General features: G+C 38.9%; 1 protein-coding gene across 1 annotated transcript in view; it reads right to left on the minus strand.

Annotated features, from left to right (window-relative positions):
* LOC120301496 (nardilysin-like) overlaps positions 1-27,601 on the minus strand; it is a 52,088-nt gene that overhangs the window by 16,445 nt on the left and 8,042 nt on the right. Inside the window, exons 6-19 of the mRNA XM_039328879.1 lie at positions 27,494-27,589; positions 20,264-20,386; positions 17,542-17,599; positions 13,571-13,644; positions 10,184-10,253; positions 7,843-7,920; positions 7,192-7,312; positions 6,180-6,238; positions 3,455-3,509; positions 3,177-3,281; positions 2,714-2,837; positions 1,839-1,925; positions 1,237-1,356; positions 5-56 (exon numbers count right to left, since the gene is read on the minus strand). Of these exons, the coding sequence (XP_039184813.1) occupies positions 5-56; positions 1,237-1,356; positions 1,839-1,925; positions 2,714-2,837; positions 3,177-3,281; positions 3,455-3,509; positions 6,180-6,238; positions 7,192-7,312; positions 7,843-7,920; positions 10,184-10,253; positions 13,571-13,644; positions 17,542-17,599; positions 20,264-20,386; positions 27,494-27,589 (1,222 nt within the window). The remainder of the gene's footprint in view (positions 1-4; positions 57-1,236; positions 1,357-1,838; positions 1,926-2,713; positions 2,838-3,176; positions 3,282-3,454; positions 3,510-6,179; positions 6,239-7,191; positions 7,313-7,842; positions 7,921-10,183; positions 10,254-13,570; positions 13,645-17,541; positions 17,600-20,263; positions 20,387-27,493; positions 27,590-27,601) is intronic.

The following is a 27,601-nucleotide window of genomic DNA, read 5'->3' on the forward strand; positions in this document are numbered from 1 at the left end:
TTACTTCAATGCAGACTGTAATATTATTGGTGATACCAGATAGAAACAGATAAATCCTGGAGAAAAATGAATAAATTGGAAAAGCATAAGAATATCAAAATCATACTGTTTATATACATACATCTATATTTTTAAAGAATCACTGAAATCTCTCCTACACCAGTTGAGGGTTGTTCAGTTAGATCCATCATCACAATTGTGTTCTTTCTGAAACCATTACTTTTAGTGGTGACCATGGTTGAAGATCCTCATTCCCAAGATGATTAAAATTAGAATTAGAACAGCAGAGTTGGAAGGGATCTTGTAGGTCATCTAGTCCAACGCCTTGCCCAAGCAGGAGTCCCTACACCATTTCTGACAGGTGACAGTCCAGTCTCTTCTTGAAAGCCTCCAGTAATGAAGCACCAACAACATCTGAAGGCAGTCTGTTCCATTGGTTGATTGTTTTCACTGTCAGGAAATTTCTCCTTATTTCTAGGTTGAATCTCTCCTTGATCAGTTTCCATCCATTATTCCTTGTCTGGACTTCAGGTGCTTTGGAAAATAGGTTGACCCCCCTCTTCTCTGTGACAGCCCCTTAAATATTGGAACACTGCTATCATGTCTACGCTGGTCCTTATCTTCACTAGACTAGCTATGCCCAGTTCCTGTAACCATTCTTCATCTGTTTTAGCCTCCAGCCCCCTAATCATTTTTGTTTTTGTTCTTCTCTACTTTTTCTAGAGTCTCAACATTTTTTGATAGTGTAGAGACCAAAATTGATTGCATCCTCTTCCTCCTCCTCCTCGTCCTCCTCCTCCTCATATCAGTATGTGTGTGAGAGGGGGGGGAGGGAAAGACACAGAGAAAGGAAGACAGAGACACATAAACAACTTTCCCTATGCCCAACCTTGCCCCCAGTAGTAAACACTAATCAATGAGTTAACAATGATTGTTAACAAAAGATTTTAATTTCAATTGGGTAAAAGGGTTGTTTCCAGACTTTAGTGAATGCGCTTTAAATGTGTCAATTTTTTGGTTAGATTTTCCTTAAATTACCTTCTTGTTAAGCATTTATCCTAAGCTCTTTTCATGTCTGTTTTCCCAAAGGATTCATTGAGAAGAGATTTTCCATGGCAAAGAGCTCTCCAAAGTGCTGATTGCTTTAAACAGTTAAAGAACTTTAATACCTTGACAAGATATCTTCTCCATAGATGTAATCTAAGATGTATGATTCAGTTGTATTAAACAATTTACCTTTGGGCACACCAAATTTATTGTCTTCCTTATACCAAAGACACCCTTCCCGTGTGTTTATTATTTTGGTAGGATATTCTGGAGCATGGATACTTGCTTCTTTCACAGAGAAATCTGTGGCTAAAATAGGAGATAAAAGTGGCAAATTTCTATGCTGAAGACAATATTTATTCATGGACACTTGGTCTGCCTGCTACATTGCTTCATAAGATCTTCATAAACTTTATATGAATCTCTGGACATACAAACCTCTATAGCTACTTCCTAAAGTTTTGATTACAATTGCCAAAATTCAGGCATAATTTCCTAGCATTTTCAGGCAAAAAAAAATTAAAACCTGAGGCTTAGTTAGTTGAAAAAAAACTTGAAAAAACCCTTGCCCCATAAACCTAGAGGGGGTAGCACTAAGGGAAGAAAAAGAAAATATTAGCTTATGTATCCAAGTGTATTATTTGTTATTTGTTAATTGTTATATTTATGGTCCTAGCTCCCCAAAAGATATTAGTGCTACCAATGTGTAACTTAGTGGGTTAATGGTTTAACCCAGTGCAGTAATAAGAACACTTTTAAATTGAACAGGACTGTTTGGTAGTAGTACTAACCTATATATTTATTTTCTTGTGGCAGATGTAAATCTGGATTCAGAGGGAAATCAGTGTTCCACAAGTTGCTCCAATACGGGTCAATGTCTGTGAATGTAACACAATTCATAATGAATACCTTAGTAGAGAATACTTCAAGATAAGTATTAGTCTTAGATTCAGTGGTGCAGAGAATCTAGCTTAAGCTAGGCTCAAGTGAGCTCTAATTTTCTTAATTTTAATTCTATATAAGCCTTCTAAATCATGCATCCAATCCTCCTCATCCTCTGGAGGATAGTTAGAATCTTTTAATACCAGAAACACCACAGGAAAAGAAGGAAACTATCCATTTTATGTTTCCCAAATCTCTAACTTTTACTGCATCTTCGTTTCATCTGAGTTCATGATTTAATCATAATTTGTGACTTTTGTTCCTGTGTTTACTTACTTTTGAACCCTTGACTCTTGGATTGGCTGACTACTCGACTCAGCACCCTGGCTTATGGATCGTATTTGGATCACTCTCTTGCTGCTTAAACTTCAAACGGACTTATTCCGATAAGCTCTCTTTGCACAGACTCTGATTTATGATATTGTCTACTGTTATCTGCTTAACACCACAGAAACTGTGTCCACATATGAATGTTTGCAAACTGAGAGAGGATATAGTCAGTATATATGCCACAAGACAGCAAGAGCTATCAAGCTCCATGGCATATGAATAAAATGAAAACCCCGAATTCTGAATTCTAAAAAGAAATCCTTGTAACTAAACAATTCATATGCAACATTAACAAGTTAATGCAACATTTTGCACCATTAATGACATTTTTGCTCTTAGATGTTTTGAAGCAGATTTTTTTAGAAACCAGTAATAACACAAATGGCCACTTTACCTAACACACAGTATTGTGTCCCAAACCAGTTTTCTTTCTTGGTGCATTGTCCTTCGTGGGAAGGAGATAAGAGAAAGATGTTTACTTTTTCAGGAGTGAGTTGATTAAGGGCATCAGCAATGATCTGCAAATAGAAAAGAATAAATCAATTCATTCTCTGTTAGTCAATTTTTCATAATTTTTCATAAAAGTTGCCTCTTTGTTCTTAAGCTGATTTTTTTTTAATGCCATGACATAAGAATTATTATGGGGGATGAAGGACAGAATATTATCAACCGGTTGAAACTCACAGGCTAATTGGTTAGGAACCTTGTTATATTGCCTATACAACAGAAAACAAAACCTTGTTGTATTGCCCCTAGACCTACACTTTAAAGAAGCTTCATTGCATTTTGGATCAGGAAGTGTATAGAAATATTTTCATTTCATTTCTTTTTTTCAGACACATGTGGGCTCCACTTACGTCAGCATTATATTCAATCAGTAGTTGATCTCCTGTTAGTAGGTCTTCTTTTTGAAAGATGTGCATATTTTCACAAATATTTTCTACAAACTCAATTGGGTCACTCTGGAGATATGGAAATCACAATGAAGAAATAATAAAATCTAATAAAGATTAGAGTTTCTTACAACCTAGTCTTAAAACACAGCACAATTCACAAGAGTTAGATTCATTTGAATTCCATTTTCTAAAATAATGTGCCAATATTTCCAGTGTTACCTCTGGCATATTGAAAATACCTGTTCCTGGAAACAAAATTCATTAGCTTCAATCTTCTGAATCTCTTCCCATATTCTGCAAAAGAAAAAGTTGTGACCATTATCACATGGAACAGTTCTCAAACCATCTCAGTATCCTTGAAATGTTTGGACTACAATCTCCAACATTCTCAACAATATTTGTAGTGGTTGTGCTATTCTTGGACCTTAAATCTACACATCAGAAAGATATAGGTTGTCCTCGACGTACGCCCACAATTGAGCCCAACATTTTTGTTGCTAAGTGACACAGTTATTAAGTGAATTTTGCCCCATTTTACAATCTTTCTTGCCACCATTGTTAAGAGAATCACTGCAGTTAAGATACTAACATGGTTGTTAAGTGAACCTGGCTTCCCCATTGACTTTGCTAGTCAGAAGGTCACCAAATGGAATCACATGATCCTGGAAAGCTGCAATTGTCATAAATATGAACCAGTTGCCAAGTATCTGAATTTTGATCATGTGACCATGGGGATGCTGCAATGGTCATGTGAAAAATGATCATAAGTCATTTTTTTCAGTGCTATTATAAATTTGAACAGTCACTAAATGAATGGCTGTAACTCAAAGACTACCTGTATATGGACTGGGACTACACTATTATTCATACCTTTGAATTAGCAGGCAATGGAAAATTATATAGGAAGTGTGAGTTTTTAATAAACAAAAATTAAAACCTGCTCTTCATGACTACAGAATAAAAACATCTTCATTCTGGGTGCACTGAATATGCATGAGGGAAAGAAAGAGGGATTATCAAGGCAGATTCTAGTCTTGACCAATGAATGTTTAATTGATTGCCGGTACAAGCCTCACATGTTAAGACTGAGTCATGGATTCTCCAAAGTTATGAACTCTTCAAATAAATCATAATTAATTAATCCATTAATCAGTGTTGAATGCTCCAACACTGGACATTTTTAAGAGACTGGACAGCCATTTGTCTGAAATGGTATATGGTTTCCTGCCTGAGTAGGGGGTTGGACTAAAAGACCTCCAAGGTCCCTTCCAACTATTATTATTATCAGGGCTTTTTTTTCTCATAGAACCTCAAAATGGAGTTCCGGCAACTTTTTTTTTTAGAAAAAAAGCACTGATTATTATTATTATTATTATTATTATTATTATTATTATTGTTGTTGTTGTTGTTGTTGTTGTTGTTGTTGTTATAATTATTATTATATCTACATATTCTTTGAATTACCAAATTGGGATTCACAACCAGCTCTTGTATTTTATATACTAAGATTTGCTATAATTATATTTGGCTAGATATGTGAACCAGAAGCCAAAGAAATGCCCAAATTTTGAGCATTATGAAATTTTCCCCACAGTTCCCGGTCCCAGATAATATAGTAGCTGGTTTGAGGAGCTAAGTTCTAACAGAACGCGTATCAGAATCATGACATATTGATGATCCCACTTGCTTTAAATACAGGTAGTCCTCGTTTTATGACCACAATTGGGACCAGAATTTCCATTACTAAGCAAGGCAGTTGTTGAGTGAGTCATGCCTGATTTTATGATCTTTTTTAACCAGGGTGGTTAAGAAATGACTGCAGTTGTTAAGTTAATCACAGAGTAATTAAGTGAGTCCAGCTTCCCCTGTGTGACTTTCCTTTCAGAAGCCAGTAGGGAAGAGCACAAATGGCGATCACATGACCCCGGGATGCTGCCATTGTTGTAAATGCATGTTGGTTGCCAAGCACCGAATTTTGATCATTTGACTGGGGGGGATGTTATAATAATAATAATAAAGTTGGAAGGGACCTTGGAGGTCATCTAGTCCAACCCCCTGCTCAGGCAGGAAACCCTATTCCATTTCAGACAAATGGCTGTCCAGTCTCTTTTTTAAAACTTCCAGTGTTGGAGCATTCAATACTTCTGGAGGCAGGTTGTTCCACTGTTTAATTGTTCTAACTGTCAGAAAATTTCTACTTAGTTCTAGGTTGCTTTCCTCTTTGGTTAGTTTCCATCTGTTGTTTTATGACAATCGTACATGCTAGGACCAGTCATAAGTCATTTTTTTCAATATCTTTGTAACATCAAATGATGTTACTTAATGAATGGTGGTGAGTTGAGGACTACATGTATTCTTCCTATCTGTCACTTTTTAGGGTATGAGAAACAGAAACATATATAATGGTTCTGAACAGATGACTAACCCCTATCCCAAAGGTACTTTTTCAACTGGCAATTGGATTTTGTTTTTCCTTGAAGACATTTTGCTTTGCTTCAGTTGAACTGAAGAAGCTAATTGGATGAGAAGTGAAATGTCTTCAGGTAAAAAACAAAGTCCAGCTGCCTTTTGAAAAAGCATCTTTGGGACAACCATGACATTGGATGACTGAGAATCTCCATAGACACGACTAACTCTTATCAAATAAAAATTCACTTTTGTTGGAAGGAATGCCTTTTAGAGGTCTATTCTATGTTAATATGAAACCTTATCTAATTATTTACATAGCATTGTTTATTACTGCTGTCAAAGAGATTATACTGCACATTTCAAACACTGTTACTGCATATATTGTATATGTTGATTTGATTTGAAGATTAATATATTTAATATGTATGGTATTCTTAAACCCTTTGTTATTTACAGCATCAATTACAATTTGTACTGAAAATACATTAAATACAAAATAAGAAATGACTAACAAAGTCATAACATTCTTCTTTTTATACATATATATATATATACCTTTTTTCTGGTCCATTTTTTTGCAACATCTTAAAATACTGAAATATAAGATGAATAACCTGAAGATAAAGAAATGGATTCAATTATTTTTGGGCTACATTTGACTACAAAGAAAGGCAGCATTCACAATTAATAAACCATTCACAAATAATCCTCCAGACAAACAAACAAAAAAGTATTGTTTTGTTTCTTTAGCCCCACCTTCTAACAATTTCTGATATCCTATGTTATGGCATTCTCAATCAGAAATTATCTTCTCCATTGATCCATAGCAAACATAGATTAAGAATCTTTTATCTGAGATTTTAGATCCTTTTAGTATGGTAGCCCCAAAAATCCTTGTTTGCTTTGATGATATGCCCAACCTTGGTTTAATTCCAAAATTGGAAAAGAAAAATATTTTTTCTGCAGGATTATTGCCCATGGAATTTTCATGAATTCATTTATGGTTCCAGCAGATCATAAGTATATAGACTATTGATGAAGATATATAGTATACTATGGAGGATCTATTACCCAGAACTGATTTCAGAAGAATTGTCCATTTCCTCTCCTTCATTACTGACAAATATCTCTAAATCTCCAGCAGACACTGGATCATCTTACTCAATGATTCCCAAAAGTCTAACCTGTCACAAAAGATGAATTTTCACTCCTTGGTCATCCTCTGAGCACTGTCCAACACTAAACCATTTATATATTTCTATTAAATGCATTATATTCTGAAAATGACAGAGCATTGCAAACATTTGGAATCTAACCTGTTGCATAAAGTAAAGAAATACTAATCTTCTATTCTCTTTTCAAGTTGTCATTGGACTTTGTGGAATTTACAATACAATAGTATATATTGGAATAATAAAAGTAATAATAATAGCATATGTTTTGTTTTAGGATGTTTGATTACCCCAGCACTACGGTGTGTCCTGAATACTTTGTTTTAAGAAATTAAAAAAACCAATAAAATTTGTTTTTTTAAAAAATAGTAATCATAATAATAATAGCAATTGACCTCGTAGAAATGTTTAAGGCCTTCATCTGTCAAAGTCACTGAAATGCTGAAGATGGAATAGGTAGAGTTTTGTTCAAATCCTGTCTCACCATTTCCTCCATATAAGGCAAGAGCCCAAAACCTATTATAAAAGTAAAGCCGTGATTAAAATAAATAAATAAATATTAGATCTGTAAACAGCGAACATTAACTAAACATTTAATCTGGTTATAGTTCTAAAAGTGGGCTCTTGCAAAGTAGCTTTTCAAAAATATAAATATTATAAACAATATTGTATGGCCTTTAATATTCTCAAAAAGATACCGTACTTATATTAAGTGTTCGGTAATTTGCATGTACATTCAGCGAATTGTTTAATCAGTATACAGTCTTTCTAATCAATTAAAAAGTAATACATTGTCAAGAAGCATTGCTTGATAACTGCAGAAGGGTCAGGGTTAGGGTTAGGATTAGGGTTAGAAACATGGTCTCAATCTTTGACACCCATAACTGTTTTATTTTGGGACAATTTTTCCCCCTCTTAAATGTCAAAGTGTAGATGAAGTAGCTAGAGTTTTTTTTTTTTTTGTAGAATTCTGATCTCTTGCAGTGGGCTTTGAAATTAGGTTGAGAACTGTAATGCAATAATAAACAAAAAAACTTTAGACATACTTCTTTCTAAGAATGGAGAGCACACTTCCACTACCTTCATGTCCTATCAGCCAAGAGATATAATGCAGTGGCTTCACCCTAAAAGTTTTGGGGAAAACATTAAACATGAACTTATTTTAAAACAGCTTGATCAGAAGGATAGATGTTTCTTTTATTTTTTAAAAAAACTGTATTATTTTTCTGTATATTCAGAAAATACTGCATTATTTCAGATTGGAAATTCGCCTGGAAGTCAAGTGGACGGAAAGGGCTAAAATTCTAGTCTTTTCTGCTAATCATTGCTACGTTAGGGAGGATTAACACTAAGATTAAAAGTGGTGTCATTTATTACAATTCAAAAGTAACATAAAATACAAATAGTCCTCAACGTACGACCACAACTGAGCCCAAAATTTCCATTGCTAAGTAAGGCAGTTGTTAAGTGAGTTGTGCCCCATTTTATGACATTTTTGCCACAGTTGTTAGCAAATTGCTGCAGTTGTTAAGTGAAGCATACAGTTGTTAAGTGAATCTGACTTCCTCCGTTGAATTTGCTTCTCTGAAGCTGCCTGGGAAGGTTAGAAATGATGGTCACATGGCCCTAGGACAGTGCAACTGTCATAAATACATGCCAGTTGCCAAGGGCCCAAATTTTGATCATGTGACCATGGGGATGCTGCCACATTGTGTGAAAATGGTCATAAATAACTTTTTTTTCAATGCTATTGTAACTTTGGTCACTAAATGAATGGTTGTGTGTCAAGTACTACTTGTAGACACATTCAAAGTTATCAGTAATAAAAAGTAAAAGTCAGGAGGTTAGGTTTGATTATTGGACTTTTATAGATAAAGTGTATAAGGAGAACATGATGGTCTCGTTTATCAGGTAGATACCTCTTTGGAAATGTTTTAGGTAATCATGTGGTAATAACAATGTTCTGTTGTTCCACAGTGATTTTGTGCCCCTCCCAGAGCCATTGACAATGCCAACCTTCACATTATGAAGGTTCTACCATACTTCAGAGGCATCTGGACTGTGGGCATAGAAACATATATAGTGTTTGAAAGCTTCAGCTCTTTGGAAGTTTTCTAATGTTGCCATCAAATGGTTATTTTTAATCTGAAGTAGACCATTATTAAATACCTGGGGAGTGTTTAAGATTTCAGACATAGTTTGCCATTGCCTCCTTTATAGACCTGAGAGAGGGAGTGAGTGGCTGAAGGTCACCCAGCTGGTTTCATGCCTGAGGTTGGACTAGAACTCATGGTCTCCAGGTTTCTAGCCTGGCGCCTAACCACAGTACCAAACTGGCTCTACATGTGGAGTAGTCCTGTGTAAAGGCTTCTTTGAGATGACTACAGAGAAAACATCCTTGGCAGCAATGCAGAAGTGGCTTGCATCGTATGAATTTTTTAAAAGTATTTAAATGCTGATTAAATTTAAATATATCTTACATTGAAATAAATACTCTCTAGTGTGTGACCATTCAAAAACAACATGTGGTTCTTAGTTCACAAAGCTCACTCTGATGCACAAATGCCATAGGTCATCCTTGACCTCATTCCAAAGTGGATGTGATTCCTAATGTGAACAAAACTATCACCTCTCCCTTCACATTAGATTTATTCAAAGCCTTGAATGATGCAACTACATCTACTCATTTGTCCCAATGCATTAGGAATAAAGACTGTTTAGAAACAAGAAGTCATGTTAAACATCAGAAGTATCATGAAACAAAGGCCTTCAGATAAGAAGGCAACGACAATTACATCTGTATAATTTCTGAGTAAAGAATATGGACATGTTCATATAAGTCAACAGGATTTGAACTTGACTTAAGAGACACTTAATTTATAGAGACTAATGAAACTATTAGTTCATACAATAATATGGAAAAGAAGCTCATATTCATGGGGTGTTCTAATCAAAAGCAGGAGGCATCTGTCAGTTCTCCTTGCAAGAATTAAGTAGGGCTGCTCATTTTTACAAAAGACCTTAATATCTTACGATATCTCCACATATTCTCTTGCCCTTTCCCAAACCATGTTTCCCAATGCATATAATTGCCCTTCAGAGACAATTAATTAATGATTTGATTTGGAGTTTATTTATCTGTTATTTGTTCACTGCATTTAAAATGAACTGGATATTCATTTCACTGGGACCATGTGTCCTTAAACCCTGCATTGGTCGGTGACTAATAAAGAACTGAACTCAGCTATTCATTATTGCTTTGTATATGCAGGTTGGGGAATAGAAGGACTCAAGGCAATAGAAAATAATAATCTTAATTATGTGATGGATGCAGAACTGACTCCTCGTAATATATAAATATAAGATTGTCCAAATTCCACTCCTTACTTGTAATTCTTTTCCTGTGTGGGAAGAGCCCAAGAGATGTTCAAAGAATGTATTTCTTTCACTGGAATAACTGAAACAGGATAAAGAAGTTAATATCATATATTCAAAATTTGAAAAATTGGGTAAGAAGAATAGGAAGGCTGTGGAGGAAATAAATGGTGATCAGGGCATCAAGAGTCTTTGGAGACCTCTTACTTCCTAAGAAGAATATTATGACAAGGTTAAGACCAAGCCTTATATTTGTTAGACAATGAGGACCTCCAAGGAATTTGTTTTGCTCTATTAACTATTGAAGTTGTAAGTCCTTGATTTATTTATTGGCCATGCACCAGCTGCTTTTAAATTAGGATATCACCAAAGACTTGATCTGAAGAGGGTATAACATTTTGGTTGACTACTGAACTTGAAGAATTTGTTTCATTTCCCCCTCTTCACACCTGCCTTTTTTCTTTTTCTAGTACAGATTCACCTCTGTTTTCAAATGGCTATAAATACTACAGGAGATAGGATAAAATATAAATCACGTAACTAAATATTTCGAGTTCTTCTAAAAAGTACCAATGTATTCCTTTGTAAAATAACAGCAATATGTCTCACTTCCCCTAAACCAGGTATCTATAACCTAAGTCCAAGAGATAAGCATGGTCTCCAAACTCTGAGTGTAGCTTCTGGAGTGACTTGAAAAGTTACCCCAAATTGTTATTCGTGATGCACAGAAGGTGAACTTTGTAGACCCATGTACTGTAACACCTTTGCTTTGTAAGCTATTCTGGTTACCACTTGGTTTCCTGGTGCAATACTAAATGCTAGTTATCAGTTATAAAACCCTTTATGGCATAGCATTAGGCTATCTCAAGCACTGCTTCTCTCTTATTATTTCTACCCATCCTGTATGATTTAACAGAGGAACATGCTTCATATTTCATCCATTAAGCTATGCCATCTGATGGATGCCAGGATGCATACCTTTTTTATCACAAGGCCTGCCCATTAATATACCAACTCTAAGATTTGGATTGTCCCAACTCTTCAGGCCTTCAAACATTATTAAAAAGTTAACTTTTCCACTAACCACTGGGATAAATCAGTGATGAATCCATTAGGTCTTTGGTTTTTGGGTTTTTTCCTGCGTAAAATTGGAAGTGTCTTGGCAACATTTCAACGAAGTCCCATTCGTCATCTTCAGGCTGGTGTTTTCAGCTTCATGCTTCTAGGAGCAATGTGTGATTGTAGCTGTTTCTTCCATTTAACTGCCAGTGGGGGTATGAACTGATTGGGTGGGAGCTTGGCTGTGTTCTGATTGGGTGGAGGTGTGTTCTGATTGGTTAGGGGCTTGGCTGTGCTCTGATTGGATGGGGAGATTGGCTGTGCTTTGATTGGATGGGGGGTGTTCTGTTTGGCTGGGGGCTTTGTTGTGCTCAGGTTAGTCTGAGTTGCAGGAGGATGTGAAATAGTGAGCTGCGTTGCTGTTGTTTGGCTTCGCGTTCGTGGTCGTACCATATCTTCATGGTGAGTGTCAGTTTGCTTCATGTATGGATTGGAGGGGCTTTCACACTTACGACCATAGCAGCATCCCCAGGATCATGTGATAAAAATTCAGACACTGGGCAACCAACTCATATTTATGATGGTCGCGGTGTCCTGGAGTTATGTGATCACCTCTTGTGACCTTCTGACAAGCAAAGTCAATGGGAAAACCAGATTCATCTAACAACTGTATTACTAACTTAACCACTGCAGTGATTCATTTAACAACTGGGGAAAGAAAAGTCATAAAATGGAGCAAAACCCACTTAACAAATGTTTTGCTTAACAACAGAAATTTGGGGCTCAATTAAGGTCATAAGTCGAGGACTACCTATACTGAATGGTGAAAAGGAATGAATCACCATTAGGAAAGTTCTGAATAAATTTGATCCAGAGGAAAAAGTTATTCTGCCAAATGGCAGAATGGATAGATAGGAATTAGGGAATAGAGTATAAACAAAGTGATTGGCTTATTTGGAAATCATAGAATTAATAGATTTCTAAGCATTTGCTTAGAATAAAAATCTGTTTTGAATGATGGTTTACACAAAAGCTTAAGCAATGAAAACACACAGGAAAGGAATCTAAACTTACATCATGACTAGTGAAAGCTACAAGGGTGATGAATGGTTCTGAATATGAAACAGAACAATTTTTGATTGTGTAAATACTACATATTGGGTAAAAAAAGGAAATGCAGTAAAAGGAGATATGTGAAAGAAACTATTATGATAATAGTATGATTGTATGAACAGAAAGCCCACATTATATTTGAAATAGTATTAGAACATAGATGAATCTCCCAATAGGGTAAATGGAAAACAGATGTAAGAAAAGAAAATGTAGGATTCAGCCAAAAGTAAATAGTGTAATTAACATGTTAAATTACAGTTAGCTTTTGTTGTGGCATCACTTAATATTTTAACCTGGCCCTGTCACCTTTTGATATTGTAAATCCCAACATGTTATTCAAAAAATCAATGTATCCAGTAAATTTAAAGGTGCACATCTTTGTGTTTAATGCTACATTTTAAGAGTACAAATATATACTATCACAGTGGCCAGCTGTTTATTAATCTTTTTTTAAAAAAACAAAAACAACCTTATATGGAGCATTCATGCTATGATCTCAGTATTTGGAATACAAGATAGTCATAGGTGGAAGGTGATGAGTTGTCTATGACGTATCTTTCAACACCTGATAAGCTATGAGTGCAATTCCCAGGATTTGTTTTTGGAAACTGCTAGCTGGGGAGTCTAATAAGTGATGTCCCCACACATTTGACAGGAGCCAGGCTGAAGAAAGATTACCCTAAACTGATATAGTAACATCATAGCTAAGGCAAAATGAGAAATTCTTATTCAGATCTTTATTCTCCTATCTCGTATGCCAGTATTCCTTAAAGTGTGGTCCAAGGACCTACTGGGGTCTCCCAAAAACCTCTCAGGGGTCTGCAAAATCAAAATTATTTGCCAAATATGGAAAATTTAGCAAAATTTTAAAGCAATGACACTCTCCCCATTATTATTTTTGTTAAAAGTATATGAATTTTTCATAAACCACAATTTATTTATGTTAATATCCAGTGGGTTTAATAGTGTTATTCCTACATGATTCAATCAATATTCTGTGAATATTTTGAACATTTCATTTTAATATTTAATATGATAAACATCAATAAAAACGAACCCTACAAATTTAAGCTCTTTTGGGTTCCTCAAAGTTGGGAAGTTAGAAATGGTCCTAAGTGCATACTTCTAAGAAACACCTCATTACACTATCCTAGAAAATGATATTTCGATGCACAATTTCCATCCAGATTCCCCAACTTAAAAAAAATCAGAATCACATCTACTTACTTTTGTAAATCTTGTGAAATTCCAGTGTATCAAAAGGGTTCATCAGGTGACTAAAATCCGGTCTGGGCAGCCCACTTAAAAAAAACAAAAACAATCAGGAGCATTGTATTTAAGGCTTAAAGTTTAAATTCTACTGCCATCTCACCTTTCTGGTGTTCATATACAAACCCCGACACTGTAGAAAATCAAAAAATCTCTTAATATAAGACCTCTATGACCCCATAACTGAGTTAGGATACTGCCATTCTTTTAGAGATTTATCTTTGAGTCTATTCCCGAGTTTTGGTGTCTAGTCCGATTTATATCTATTGCGGCAAGACCTACTTTTACTGGGAAAACTTACTGAATATCAGCCTACATCAGCTTTGTTAGCTAATTCAGAATGGAACCTGTTGCCCTAACATCTGAATATTATATTTGGCAAAAACCCAGGAGTCCCAACCCCATATGCAAGAGCCTGTGGGAATAGGACTGCTTTGCTAGCCTCTCCTATCAAATTTTTTTCAACTATACAATGATGTGTTTCCCCTTAAAGTTTTCTGTACTTAATCAGCATGAAGTTTAAACATGATCTGCAAGGGGGCTACTCTTGGACAGCACTTTGAAATTATTCCCATTGTAATTTCTCATGTTTGCTTTTTTGAAGCACATCACTGGAGCTTTGTTAAACATGTAAACCAAGGCTGAATCACATGCAGTCTTTCACGCTGTAAACAGCTTGGATTAGCTTCAAAATGAGATGGGCAGCATTTTTTTTAATTAAATAATTTCCAGATCTATTTCTGGGTTCTCTGAGGTTCCCCAAATGGGCCATTGATGTTCAGTGGCTATATGGCAATTTTCAGGCAATTAAAAACCATGTTACTTAAAAAGTATGTTAATTTTTAAGTTAATGTATTCAGATCTGAGCAATTTAATGTTTTTTCTATTTTGGGTAGTAAAAGAAGCCCAAATTTGCAAATAGAAATTATAGGAACGACAACAAAAAAAGGGGCAAAGGTTTTAGGTAACATGGTAAAAAGTTCATTTATATAGAGAAAAGAGTGGAGAAATGTCAAAATATGCAAATGTTAGTAGAAAGGTAGTATATGGGTTCTATGTCAAATAAGGGAAGAAAATTGATGTGTATAAGCGTCCCTCTGCCCATTTTTACATGAAATTGAAAGTGGTGGGACACTAATAGATCAGTGTGATGTGGGTGATCAAAATACAAAATGGAGAGATGAGGAGGAATGGATATTTATTTATTTATTTATTAAATTTCTATGCCACCCATCTGACTAATGCAAAGACTCTGGGAAACTTAAAATATAATTAAAAGTTAAAACATGTTTAAAGCACAAGTAAAATTAGAATAAAAAGATTAACAGTTAAGAACCATAATGATGGGCAGCCTGGAGGTGAGTATCTTCTCTATCCCTTTGCCATCCCAAACCAGGCCAAGCAGCAAGCAGATCTCACTTCTAATGGGAGAATATTCTAGAGGAGGGGGGGGCACAGAAAAAAAGGCTCTTCTCCTGCACACCACCAGCCAAAATTCTTTAGCTGATACAATCTGAAGTAGGCTCATTCCACTGGAATAAGTGGTGTATGGGTTGGTCCCATCGGGGCAAGACAGTTGCCCAGTGTTGAATGTGGATTCAGTGCAGGAATGGTTGATTAGTGTAAAGACATAAATATATGAAGAGTGAATGGGATCAGAGGAAAAGTTAACATCAGTGCCAGAAGAGAGTGGGATTTACTCTATTTATATACAAGTGGCTTGCCATCTCAGGGTTGGTAAGAGTCTTCTTGGTAGCTCCTTGATTAAGGTATTGTTTGTTTCTAACACTGGTGATGTTACATAGTTGAGTAATGAAATGTCTGCAAGAAAATAACCAAGCTCAGAGAGCACCAAGGACCCTACAGTATAACAATGAGCTACAAATATTCTCTACTGTTAAGTTTCGGATATGTTTCTTTTTGTTATCTCCAATTTTTTTGTTTTATCCACTTACTATTTCCTATGCATTTTCTTAGTTGAGTATAGTGTTGTTTACCTAAAAATTTAGAGAATGAGGGCATGCATTTATGTATAGATCTACTCTTTACAGCAATGTTAGATTCTCCCTAATTCACATATCCCCAACCTCCAATCTTTAGATTGCAAAATAGTTTTTTTCAAGCTCTGATAAAGTTCTCTAAATTATTGGGGAAGAGGTTTTCAGAAAAACTGACTCCTCATATCCAACTGTACCCATCCTCAGAGGTCCTTGACATTAATAGAAGAATGGTCAGCTGTGATCTAACAAAGAGTGTGTGTTTTGGTTGTGGTTTCACAACTTTGCAACTTTTTCCTGGAGCAGATCCAGGGATGATTTTTAGATAAGCAATAGGGTTTTGCTTCTCTAGGCCTCTGACAGATTTATGTTTTTGACTGAGAGTTGATATTGCTTTCTTTAGTTTTAAATGAATTTCATTTTGTTCCTTTTGGGGGAATTGGAAAGAAGAATATTACTGAGTCTATAAAAAGTCATAAATGAGCCCACACCTGAGAGAAGATTGTGGCAGAAAAAAAGCAGTAGATTTGTTTGTCCCATTTCCGCTAAAAATGCATTTTTTAGACTTCATTTCATAGTTTAGCTAGTGAATACTGGAAGATGAAGAGTCCCTGCCAATGAATATGGCACTTTTACCATATTTTGGTTTGGTTTGGTTCTCTTTGGGAACCAAACAAACGGTATAATATATTAGTTAATTAATATATTACTATTTGATTCCTAACATGCATTAACTGATTAGTATTCAGGTCAGAAATTCAATTCAAAACTCTGAATTGAATGGATTTTTGAAATTGAATTGGAAGGTTAGTTTGGAGACTCAGATGTCTCCAAATTGATTTTGATAATTTTGGATACTTTTGCATATAAACAAAACTGTTTTTCCAAATGAATTCAGAAATATTAAACAAACCATGCAATTGTGATGTGAACATTCTAATTGAATCAACTTAGTTTTCTAAATAAATTTAAATTATCAAATTGATCCATCTTCAAAATGGAACTAATGGTTAAAAATTGGTTTGTGCATGTATTTTGGTATTAGGTTCCAAGTATTGACTGCACTTCTGTTTGCACAAACCTCAAACACACATTCATATAAAATGATGTCTATGTTTTAAGATGAGTAAATAAGTAAACCTAATACTGACAATTAAAGGCAAACTTAAAAGAAATCCTAAACCTTTACCTCTAAAGGTAAAGATTTCCCTGTCCAGTCATGCCCAACTGTTCATCTCCATTTCCCTGTCCAGTCATGTTGTTCATCTCCATTTCCCTGTCCAGTCATGTTGTTCATCTCCATTTCTTGGCCAAGGGAGCCAACATTGTCCAAAGTCATTTTCTATAGTCATGTGGCCAACATGGCTGTACACCAAAGGGACACAGAATTCTGTTTCTTTCCCACCAAAGTGGTACCTGTTAATCTGCTTGCATTTGCATGCTTTTGAACTTTTAGGTGGCAGGAGCTGGGACAAGGAACGGGAGCTCATCCTGTTATGTGGTGCTCAGGTCTTGAACCCAGATATCAGCTTTCCAGTTGAACCACCACACTCCTTCCATAATTTATTTACAAATATCAAATGTTTAATCCCCCCCATCACTTTTGTTCCTTTCCCCCTTTGGCTTGAAACTTTATAAAATAGAAAATTTCCTATTAATTAGGATTAGATTAGTTTTATTCATATTCCCATACCATCCATCTTTTTAAAACAGAAGAAGCATTTTATAGTTATATTTCTGGAATGTATAGTTATGTTTTTAGAAGTTTTATAGTTTAACCAGAATACTTCAGTTATTGGGTGAATTAGAAATTTTAAGATTAAGAATAACATTAATAGAGTATATTCTTTCACATTGCTACTTCTAATGGAACATATGGCGTATATAGAACACTTAGCTCTTCCAGGAAAAAAAAGAAAAAGATAAACTCACTTATCTGGGACGTGTGAGAAAATTTCCGTCACCCATTTTTGCAAAGTATCCAGGGTTTCTAATCAGAAGAATATTTAAAAAAGGAAAAGAATCATAACATGTAGAAAATAAAGAGAATAAGGGGGGGGAAGACCTATAAAAATGAACTATGTACTGTAGGCATGTATCAAATTTCTATGTATGTATCAAAGTCTTCAAATGGCAATTGTGCATTGAATCAAAGATGGGATTTTCTATAGCTTAATTATGAATCCACAAAAGAAGTACCCAATGTTCTTCCTTTCAACTCTTGAAAGTGCTTTTTTTGACAGGAACCAGTATCTTTTGACAATGGGACTCTTGTTTTTTTATTTTTCTTTTGCAGCAAGGATTAAAAAAAATATGCATACTAACCAGACTTCAGTAATGCGATTTTTAAATAAAAGGCTAAGGGTAAAAATGGGAGTGATAAACCCCTAAATCTTCCTTCAAATTGGCCTGAAGAATATTGCAGTTAAAATTTCACATTTAATTCTTCATGCAAAGCATCAGGTTGTGGGCAATGATGCTAAATAATCTACTGGTAGTTGTCCATGCTAGTTGAGATATCCTACACCCTCCATCAAGTGTGCTTAAACATCACTCCTTACTAAATGCAAAAAACTATATTTGTTGTATTAAGGACACATTTACATAGAATCAACCACCCAGTGATTCTCCCAATTAGTTCACTAACCTTATTGTGCTGTAGTGTAATGGTATGTGGGACCGAACTTGGAAAACAGAGGGAAAAGAGACTGCCTAGGGCAGTGATGGTGAACCTTTTAGAGACTGAGTGCCCAAAAACTGGCCCTGCTCCCGCTCCACCCCCTGTCCCGCCCCACCCCACCTGCCCGCAGGACCACTCACCACCTCCAGGGCCCGCTGCAGATTGCCCAGGCAGTGCAGAAACACCATGGTGGCCATGCCCTCTGCCCACGCCCCGCAGCATCAACTGTGCACGATGGGGCATGAGGCCAGATTCTTGTCTACGCTGCCTGGCTGCCATGTTCTTGGCTGCTCTGCTCTGCATCGGCCATGCTCAGGGGCGACTCTCCTCCAGGGGGGCTGAGGAGGGGGTCATGGGGGGAGGCAAGGCTGGGGCAACAGCACGTGTGTCCACAGAGAGGGCTCCAAGTGCCACCTCTGGCACCTGTGCCATAGGTTCACCACCACTGGCCTAGGGAATGATAAGATAAGGGGGGGGGCAAGGGGAGAGGTCTGAACTTCATAATAGGCACAGAAAGAAACTCAGAAAGGATCCTCCCTAATGTATGAGGCTACAAAAAGAAATGGTAGGAGATTTGTACTTTCAGGCACACAAAATTCTGTTAATGTAGCCTTACAACAAAGTAGAATTACCTCATCTGGTTGTGTTTCCTGTCTGGTCCAACTAGGAAGGTAGGCATGTAGCTTAGTCAACCAAAGGACATATTTTTTCATTCTCCAGCTGCCACAAAGAAGACTGGGAGGCTATCACTTAACCCCATTAATTCCTGCCTTTTTTTTTCTCCATAAGCAGCACAGGATTTCAAGGACATTATTCATTTCTCCCTGTTTTTTGCCCTGTTTTGCCTCCTTATGTGGTCATTACCCATGGGGATAAAAACCAAAACAACTTCTATGGTAGAAAGCCTAAGAGGGTCCTCATAGTGTAGGGTACTTCCATAGTTCAGTGACGCTCATAAACAATTGTAGGGACAGTTCATTATCAGATAAATGGTTCAAAGATACATGTATAATTAGGTGAAATGGAGGAATTAATGTAGCCCCCCAAAAAACACTAGTTTGGGCTAAAACTAACCCTCAATAGTTAATAGTCACTTTTAATTAATTTAGTTTTAGAATGTACCTACCATTCCCACCTTATGATCCCATTTAAGTATCAACAAAAGCCTAGCAGTCTCGTGGGCATATCTTGTAACGCCTTAAAAATTACCAAATATGTTGTCACTTAAATTCTGGGGAATTGTTATGTCACGAAGTTGATTGCAAACATAATCTACAACAGTTTATGTGATAAAATAAAACAGTTGTTTTTCTTGTAAAAGTAACCTAGCTGTACAGTACCTCAAGGAATGCTGCCAAGGACGCATCCCCAAATGATGGTAAATTTAGGATCACTGAGATCTTGGCTATTCCTAAGTGGCTATGCAGTCTCATAATGGCCTAGTTCCTTGATCCATATGATTGAAATCTGGAAAGATTGGAATGATTTTGCCAACCTTTCCTTGAGATCAAGTGAAAGAATAGCAACATGTTGTAAGATCTTATGAAAAAATAAGCAAACTTACTTCTCAAGGTTTTTGCCATTTGTAAGTTTTAAGGGGCTTGGTGATCTTATGAGGTCATTCTGATCTCTTGATTATTATTTTAATTTGAGTGAGCCTCAAGCACAGTTATGTATGTCAGTGCCCATAAGAACCCACCATTCTTAGATTGGTGGCTTTAGGATTGGACTTACATATACCATTAACACAATGGTGTAAGTTGTGCAATTGTACCAGCAAACCAACAGAGTGCCTACTCCTCCCACTGTGTTATTTTAATGGCAGATTTTTCATGAAACTCTAACAAATTCCATCAATTACTCAACTGAATACACTTTCATCTATCTATCTATCTATCTATCTATCTATCTATCTATCTATCTATCTATCTATCTATCTATCATCTATCTATCATAATTATGGGTAATTTCTACCTCTAGACTGGACAACAAGATTCATGTAGTGAGCTGAGTAGTATCGTTTTCTGAAATCCCTCAGTCTTGCATAGGTATCAATTCCTTTCTTTTTTGGTGCATATTTCAGTGTCTCTGCATTACCTATATAATTTGTGAAGAAGAGATTTTCTTACTAACATTAGTATCAATTTCCATACAGTCTTGCACTTTAGTTCTACATGTTTTCTCTGCAACAAAGCAGATTTTTGTTTAACTTAAAATAGCCCAATAATACCAAATAAATATTAGTTTAGAAATGCTATGCTGGATATACAAATGACCACCTGATGACTTATTAATTAAAAGTGATGTACACATAATAAGCCAAAAGAATGATTTGAATAATTTTCCTATATTGGATTTACAAAAAAGGACTTCTTAAAGTTTTGAGGAACTTTGTGAAAATGGACAAAAAAAATTTACTTTCTAGAACATTATTTGAATGGACTGAAGGTCAAGATTGTTAGAAGTAAAAGGAAGGAAAGTAATATTGGTTTACTTGATTAAGATTAAAATAGATGCGTTGTTATCTTTAGTAATCCTTAATGGACTTTTGCTGATGAGGACTGATAAAGCTTTAATGATTTGTTTATAGATAACAGATGGGATATTGTTGTACTTAAAAGAAAGTAGTAAGTCACCAAAATTATTTATACTTGTTGTGTTAAAGGGGGAAGTCATGTGTGTGTGTGTTATGTCCCGAGCCTTGCAAACGGCTCGGGCGTTTGCAGGCAGTCCCGGGCAGGTGCAAAGCTGCCCGGGACCAGACAGGCTGTCGCCAGCGCCGTGCGCATGCGCGGGTGCTGGCGCGGGAAAAGTAACCCATTTACCCGGGAGTTGCCTATATAAGAGGCTGCGAGGCGTTTGGGCGAGGCTGAAGCCATCTTCCTGTAAGCTGAACGCTGAATAAAAGAAACTGAGAACTCCAGCTGCTTCTCGTGTCTGTTTTCCCGCCAAGGACGCAACACTGGCGACGAAGGTGGGATGCCTTGCACTACCTGGAAAGGAAAAAAGTGTAAGCTTACCCAAGGAGTCCTGAGCGGCGGAAGAGGAACGGCGTCGACTCGGCAGCTGCCCGCCAATCCGGTGCGCATTCGGGGGTAGGCTGGCTGATAGACCCGTCTCCTGAAGATCCGAAGATGGCGAAAATCGGAAGGCTTTCGGAATTCGACGTCTCACATCCAGAGCGGTGGGAGTCCTACGTATCCAGAATGGAGAACTACTTCAAGGCAAACCAAGTGACGGAAGATAGCTTGAAGGCTGCCACCCTGCTTTGCGTTTGCGGCCAAGACGCCTTCGAAATCGCAGAAAACCTTGCAGCACCTGTCCCAGTAGAGTCTGTAAGCTACGCAGACCTGAAGAAGCTGCTGAAAGAGCACTTCCACCCCAAGGTGTCCGTTATCTCATGGCGCCACACCTTCGAACAGAGGGATCAACGGTCCGGTGAGTCAGCCAAGGAATACATCGCCGCGTTACGGAAGGCCGCAAAGCCCTGCGAGTTCAAGGACCTCGAGGAACGACTGAGGGACCGATTCGTGTGCGGGTTAAGGCATCGAGAGCTACAACAGAGACTTTTCGCTAAGGAAGAATTATCCTTCCAAGACGCCTTAAGGGAAGTCACCGCAGAAGAAGCAGCAGGCGGCGCCGTCAAGAACATGCGGCCGATCAGAAGCAGTGCAGAGGGTGCGTCCGTGCACCAGGAAGACGTCCAACGAAACTCCGAGGAGGATCCGGACGAGGAAGTCGACCGTCTACACCCCGCGAAGGAAGGAAACCAGAAGGGAAGCTCTTCGGCTCCGCTCAAGTGCATCGGCTGTGGAGGTCGCCACAGGAGAACCGACTGCAAGTTCCGCTCCGCTACCTGCCGGGCATGCGGCAAACTAGGGCACATTGCAGCTGTGTGTCTGGGCCGACGAAAGGCACAACCCCAAGAAGAACGCCTGAAGGGTACCAGACTCCCCAGCCAGAATAGGGTAGGTTTTTGCGCTTCGCGAAGAAGCATCTGTAGGACAGGCACACACAAGCCCATGAAGAAAAAGCTGTCACTCAACGTGAAGCTACAAGGGGTTCCATTACCTATGGAACTAGATACAGGGTCTGCCCTTTCCATCATTTCATTGCATACATTTAGGAAGATTTGTTCCAGTAGTGGGACTAAGGCCAAGTTAAGGCCTTCTGATATTGTATTAACAGATTTTCAGAACTCAAGAGTGTGTGTTAAGGGGGAGGCCACCCTTAACGTGCAATACAAGAGTTTTGAAGGTCCACTAGACTTATTAGTAGTAGGGGGTGAACGAACGAGTCTCATAGGACTCGATTGGTTTGAGGCCCTGGGGATACACGTCACAGGACTCAACAGCTTACAAACACTCGACCTACAGGAAGTCTGCAAAGAATTTGCAGATGTTTTCAGCCCCCAGCTGGGCACATTCAAAGGACCACCTGTGTCCTTAAAGCTAGACCCCACTGTCACTCCCATTAGGATTAAAGCAAGAAGGGTCCCTTTTGCTTTAAAAAGTAAGATTGACACTGAACTAGACAAACTAATCCAACAGGGAATCCTAGAACCTGTTGATTCCAGCCCGTGGGAGACCCCCATTGTCACGCCTCTAAAGGCAAATGGGGACATTCGCATTTGTGCTGATTACAAATGCACACTCAATAAGGCATTGCAGCAACATGCCTATCCTGTTCCTGTGGTCAGTCACATCCTGGCCTCTCTCAAGGGGGGGCGTGTTTTTGCAAAGCTTGACCTAGCTCAAGCATATCAACAGCTGCCTGTTGATGATGATGCTGCCATAGCTCAGACCATTGTGACCCACAGGGGAGCCTTTAAGGTAAAAAGGCTACAGTTTGGAGTGAATGTCGCTCCTGGGATTTTCCAAAGCGTAATGGAAAACACACTACGAGGTATACCAGGGGTCTGCCCCTACTTTGACGATGTCTTGATTGCAGGAGACTCCACACACATTCTAGCTGAAAGGCTTAGGGCTGTCCTGTTAAGATTCAGGAAATCAGGCCTCAAGCTCAGAAAAGACAAATGCAAGATTGGGGTGCCTTCTACTGAATTTCTGGGATTCAAAATTGATGCTGCTGGGATTCATCCTGCTGAATCCAAACTAACTGCTATTTTAGAAGCACCCAGGCCAAAGTCTAAGGCCGAACTTCAGGCCTTCTTAGGCCTCCTGAATTTCTACAATTCTTTTCTTCCACATAAAGCTAGTGTAGCTGAGCCTCTTCACAGGCTACTAGACAAACAAGCTGTGTGGCTGTGGTCACAAGCACATGAGGCTTGCTTTAAAGAAGTCAAGGCCTTGCTCACTTCTAACAGTGTTCTTGCACATTTCAACGAGTCTCTTCCTGTGTGCATCGCTTGTGATGCGTCCCCCTACGGGGTTGGAGCTGTCCTGAGTCACCTCAGGTCTGATGGAACTCAGGTTCCTATTGCATACTACTCCAGAACACTGTCTTCTGCCGAGCGCAACTACGCTCAGATAGACAGGGAGGCTCTGGCTGTTGTTGCTGGAATTAAAAAATTCCACGATTTTCTATATGGCAGGCATTTCACGGTCTTCACTGACCATAAGCCTCTGCTGGGACTGTTTACCACACGTAAGCAGACTCCCCACATCATTTCCCCTAGAATGCTTAGGTGGTCTATTTTTCTTGTCTGCATATGATTTTTCATTACTCCACAAGCCTGGGAAAGAAATGGGCCATGCTGATGGCCTCAGTAGGTTGCCTCTGCCAGTAGTAGAAGCTGACCCCACGCCAGCTGTCAACATTCTATCAATCCAAGCCTTGCCCGAGCTCCCTCTTAGTGCCAGGGATGTTACCGCTGAAACAGGTACAGATCACACACTTTCACGTGTCCGCTCCTGGGTCCTGTCCGGGTGGCCTGAGCACTGCCCTAGTCCTGAGTTTCAGAGTTTCTGGTCCAAAAGGAACGAACTGTCCCTTTCTCAGGGTTGTCTGCTTTGGGGAAACAGAGTTGTCATTCCCACCTCAATGAGGACTAGGGTCTTAGAATCCCTCCCTGAGGGTCATCCTGGCATTGTTCGTATGAAGGCTCTTGCACGAAGCCACTTGTGGTGGCCTGGTTTAGATAAAGGTATTGAGGCTACGGTACACGCATGCCACCTGTGCCAACGATCTCGCCCAGAGATGCCCCAAGCTCCTGTGCATAGATGGGAGGAAACACAGTCCCCATGGTCTAGGGTGCACATTGACTACGCTGGGCCCTTTCAGGGCCAGTTCTTCTTGGTCCTTGTTGACAGCCATTCAAAATGGCTTGAGGTTGTGCCTGTCTCATCCACCACCACTGCAAAGACTATTCAGGTACTGAGGGGGATTTTTGCTGCACACGGGCTGCCAGATGTCATTGTGTCCGACAACGGCCCTCAATTCACCTCCTCCGAATTCCAAGCTTTCTTACAGGCAAACCTGATTCGTCATGCCACGTCTGCGCCTTTTCACCCGTCCACCAACGGTATGGCTGAACGCATGGTGCGCATCGCAAAGGACGCCTTGAAGAGACTCACCTACGGGGACTGGCATCACAGGTTGGCTGACTTTCTCCTTTCTTATCGCACCACACCGTCCACTTCTACAGGGAGAAGTCCAGCTGAACTTCGTTGGGGGCGCCAACTTACTACTAGACTTGACCGGTTGCATCCGGACAGACTGCCTTCATCTACCTCACATCCTAGGGCACCTAGACAACTACTTGTGGGTGCCCCGGTTTGGGCTCACAATTACGGGCCTGGTCATACATGGGTCCCCGCTTCTGTGTCCAGGATCACAGGTCCTCTCTCCTACGAGGTTGCCCTGGACAACGGTCGTGTCCTGCGTCGGCACATCGACCAACTTCGCTCTAGGCAAGACTTTTCTGCTGAGACTCCTGGGTCTTTTCCAGGGGGGGAGGGGGACCCTTTGGAGCAAAGGGAAGGGCAAGAGCTACTGCCCATCTCCACTGAGGGAGCCACAAACGGCTCGTCCCAAGGTTCTGCAATTGCTCCGAAAAGAAAGTCATGGAGCTTACCCACACAACAGGCACTCACGCCTACTCCAGCCAGGGAGTCACCCCGGGGGCATACTCACTTTCCACACACATCACACAGCACTCCAGCACGGAGGATACCCGGGGGCATCCCAACAAATCATTCCCCGCAAGAGAGCTGGCACACAATCCCAAGGTTGGCCTGACCTTACCCCAAATCCTACAGGGGGTCAAACATACACAGAGCTAGTCGAGGAACCAAGTCCCGACTACAACACCCTAGCACAAATCAGGGAACACCTGAGTTTTGGGAAAGTACAGAAACCCACACGAGCCCGAGCACAGAATGGGGTTCAGGGAATGGACAGCCTCCTGACAGGTCTTGGACTGACCTAGGAGGTTCTACAGAGACGCCCAGCAGTGGCTATCACTTCAAGGGGCCTGAGGGTCTACAGCTAGGTAGGACAACCAGGTCACAAAGCAACAGAAGCCCTGGCCTGACGAGCCCGGTGGGCAAGCAAGCAGGCCAGGCATCGGGGCACAGTCCTTGGAAGACACCAGGGCACAATAGAGAGAACAGGCTCACGCCTCCCTCCAGTCAGGGGACTTATGCCAGTAACCCAGAGCTAAGAAGGTCACAGAGAGCAAAGAAATCTCCTAAGTACCTAGAAGATTACATAACATTGCTGGCAAGGCAAAAGCCAGTAAACAGTGGGAGCACTGGGGAGCAAATTGTCGTATAAAATAAATGTTGTATGTTGGTAGTAGTTTTAGCCCGGGGGAAAGGGGTGTTATGTCCCGAGCCTTGCAAACGGCTCGGGCGTTTGCAGGCAGTCCCGGGCAGGTGCAAAGCTGCCCGGGACCAGACAGGCTGTCGCCAGCGCCGTGCGCATGCGCGGGTGCTGGCGCGGGAAAAGTAACCCATTTACCCGGGAGTTGCCTATATAAGAGGCTGTGAGGCGTTTGGGCGAGGCTGAAGCCATCTTCCTGTAAGCTGAACACTGAATAAAAGAAACTGAGAACTCCAGCTGCTTCTCGTGTCTATTTTCCCGCCACGGACTCAACAGTGTGTGTGTGTGCGTGTGTGTGTGTGTTCTTTTTCTTTGCTATATTCTTATTTTGAATTTCTTTCCTATTTTCTTTTTTCTTTCCTGCACTATTTTTTCTTTTTATTCTTTTTTGCTTTTATTAGTTTTCACCTTTTTAAATGTAATTTTTTAATAAAATTACTATAAAAAAGGAAAGTGTCCCAAAATCAAACAATTGATTGATTTTGTCCTACACTTAATGATAGAGACTTTTAGCTTAGTTTCAGTCATGCAGATGCTGGGATTGAACTTGGTGACTTCTGCAAAAAGAGGATGTGTTGCATCATGAAACTAAAGCATGGCCTTTTCTTCCATTATTTTAACTTACACCAGATGACAATTGAATGTCAAGCAAACACTTTTAAGAACCTGTAATTAAATACCTTGACTACTCTATGACTACTCTATAACAATTTGTTAATCATGATTATTTGAAGAAGCCATAATTAGCCAGGTTTTACAATTAAAGATAGGAAATATGCTTTAAGAATAATATCTGAGTTTGTCACATCATGATACAATAAACTTAGAATTATTCTAGACAATCAGGCAACTAATTTTCATTTTTGATGTGTGCTATTGTACCCACAGTAAAAAAATGACAATAAAGATTATCCTATTTATCTCTATCTTATCTACAATCAATTTTCCTGATGTTAATTAGTACTTCAAGATTTATCATAATTTTGGGGATTGCCATCTTTATAAGCCTATAAGAGTCAGAGGCAAAACTATATCTTAAGTCCAGCACTTCATGTATATGGGTTGCTCCTTATTCAAAAGCTAAATGACTCAAAAGCTAAAAGAGGGCTAAAAGTAGGCTTACCTTCTGTGAATTAATGTAAGATGAATATATTGACCTGATTAATGTAGAGATAATCTATTTGGATTAAGAAGGATATATGTTTCTACAAGACTATCATATACCTCATCAGATTTATCCATATCTTGAAGGACACAAGATCACTGAGGCATACAAAGCCTCTGTCCTGAAGCTTTTTTGAAGAATAGCATATCCACAACTTTTGAAAGTAGAGAAAATACTTTATATTATATAAAGTTACCATCAAATACAAGCTCCATTAAAGCCCATCTGCTTGTATCTCAGTATACTTTACTTACCCCAAAAGAATTTTCTCATAGGATGTCCTGGTTTTGCAAGACTTCCAAGCAGGAGTTCTCTTCTGTTAGCATCAGAGGGTTTTGCAATCTGATATTCTGTTTATTTTA

This window comes from Crotalus tigris, unplaced genomic scaffold, assembly GCF_016545835.1.
Source record: "Crotalus tigris isolate CLP2741 ecotype Arizona unplaced genomic scaffold, ASM1654583v1 scf7180000024384.25900115:4084858, whole genome shotgun sequence".
NCBI lineage: Eukaryota > Metazoa > Chordata > Lepidosauria > Squamata > Viperidae > Crotalus > Crotalus tigris.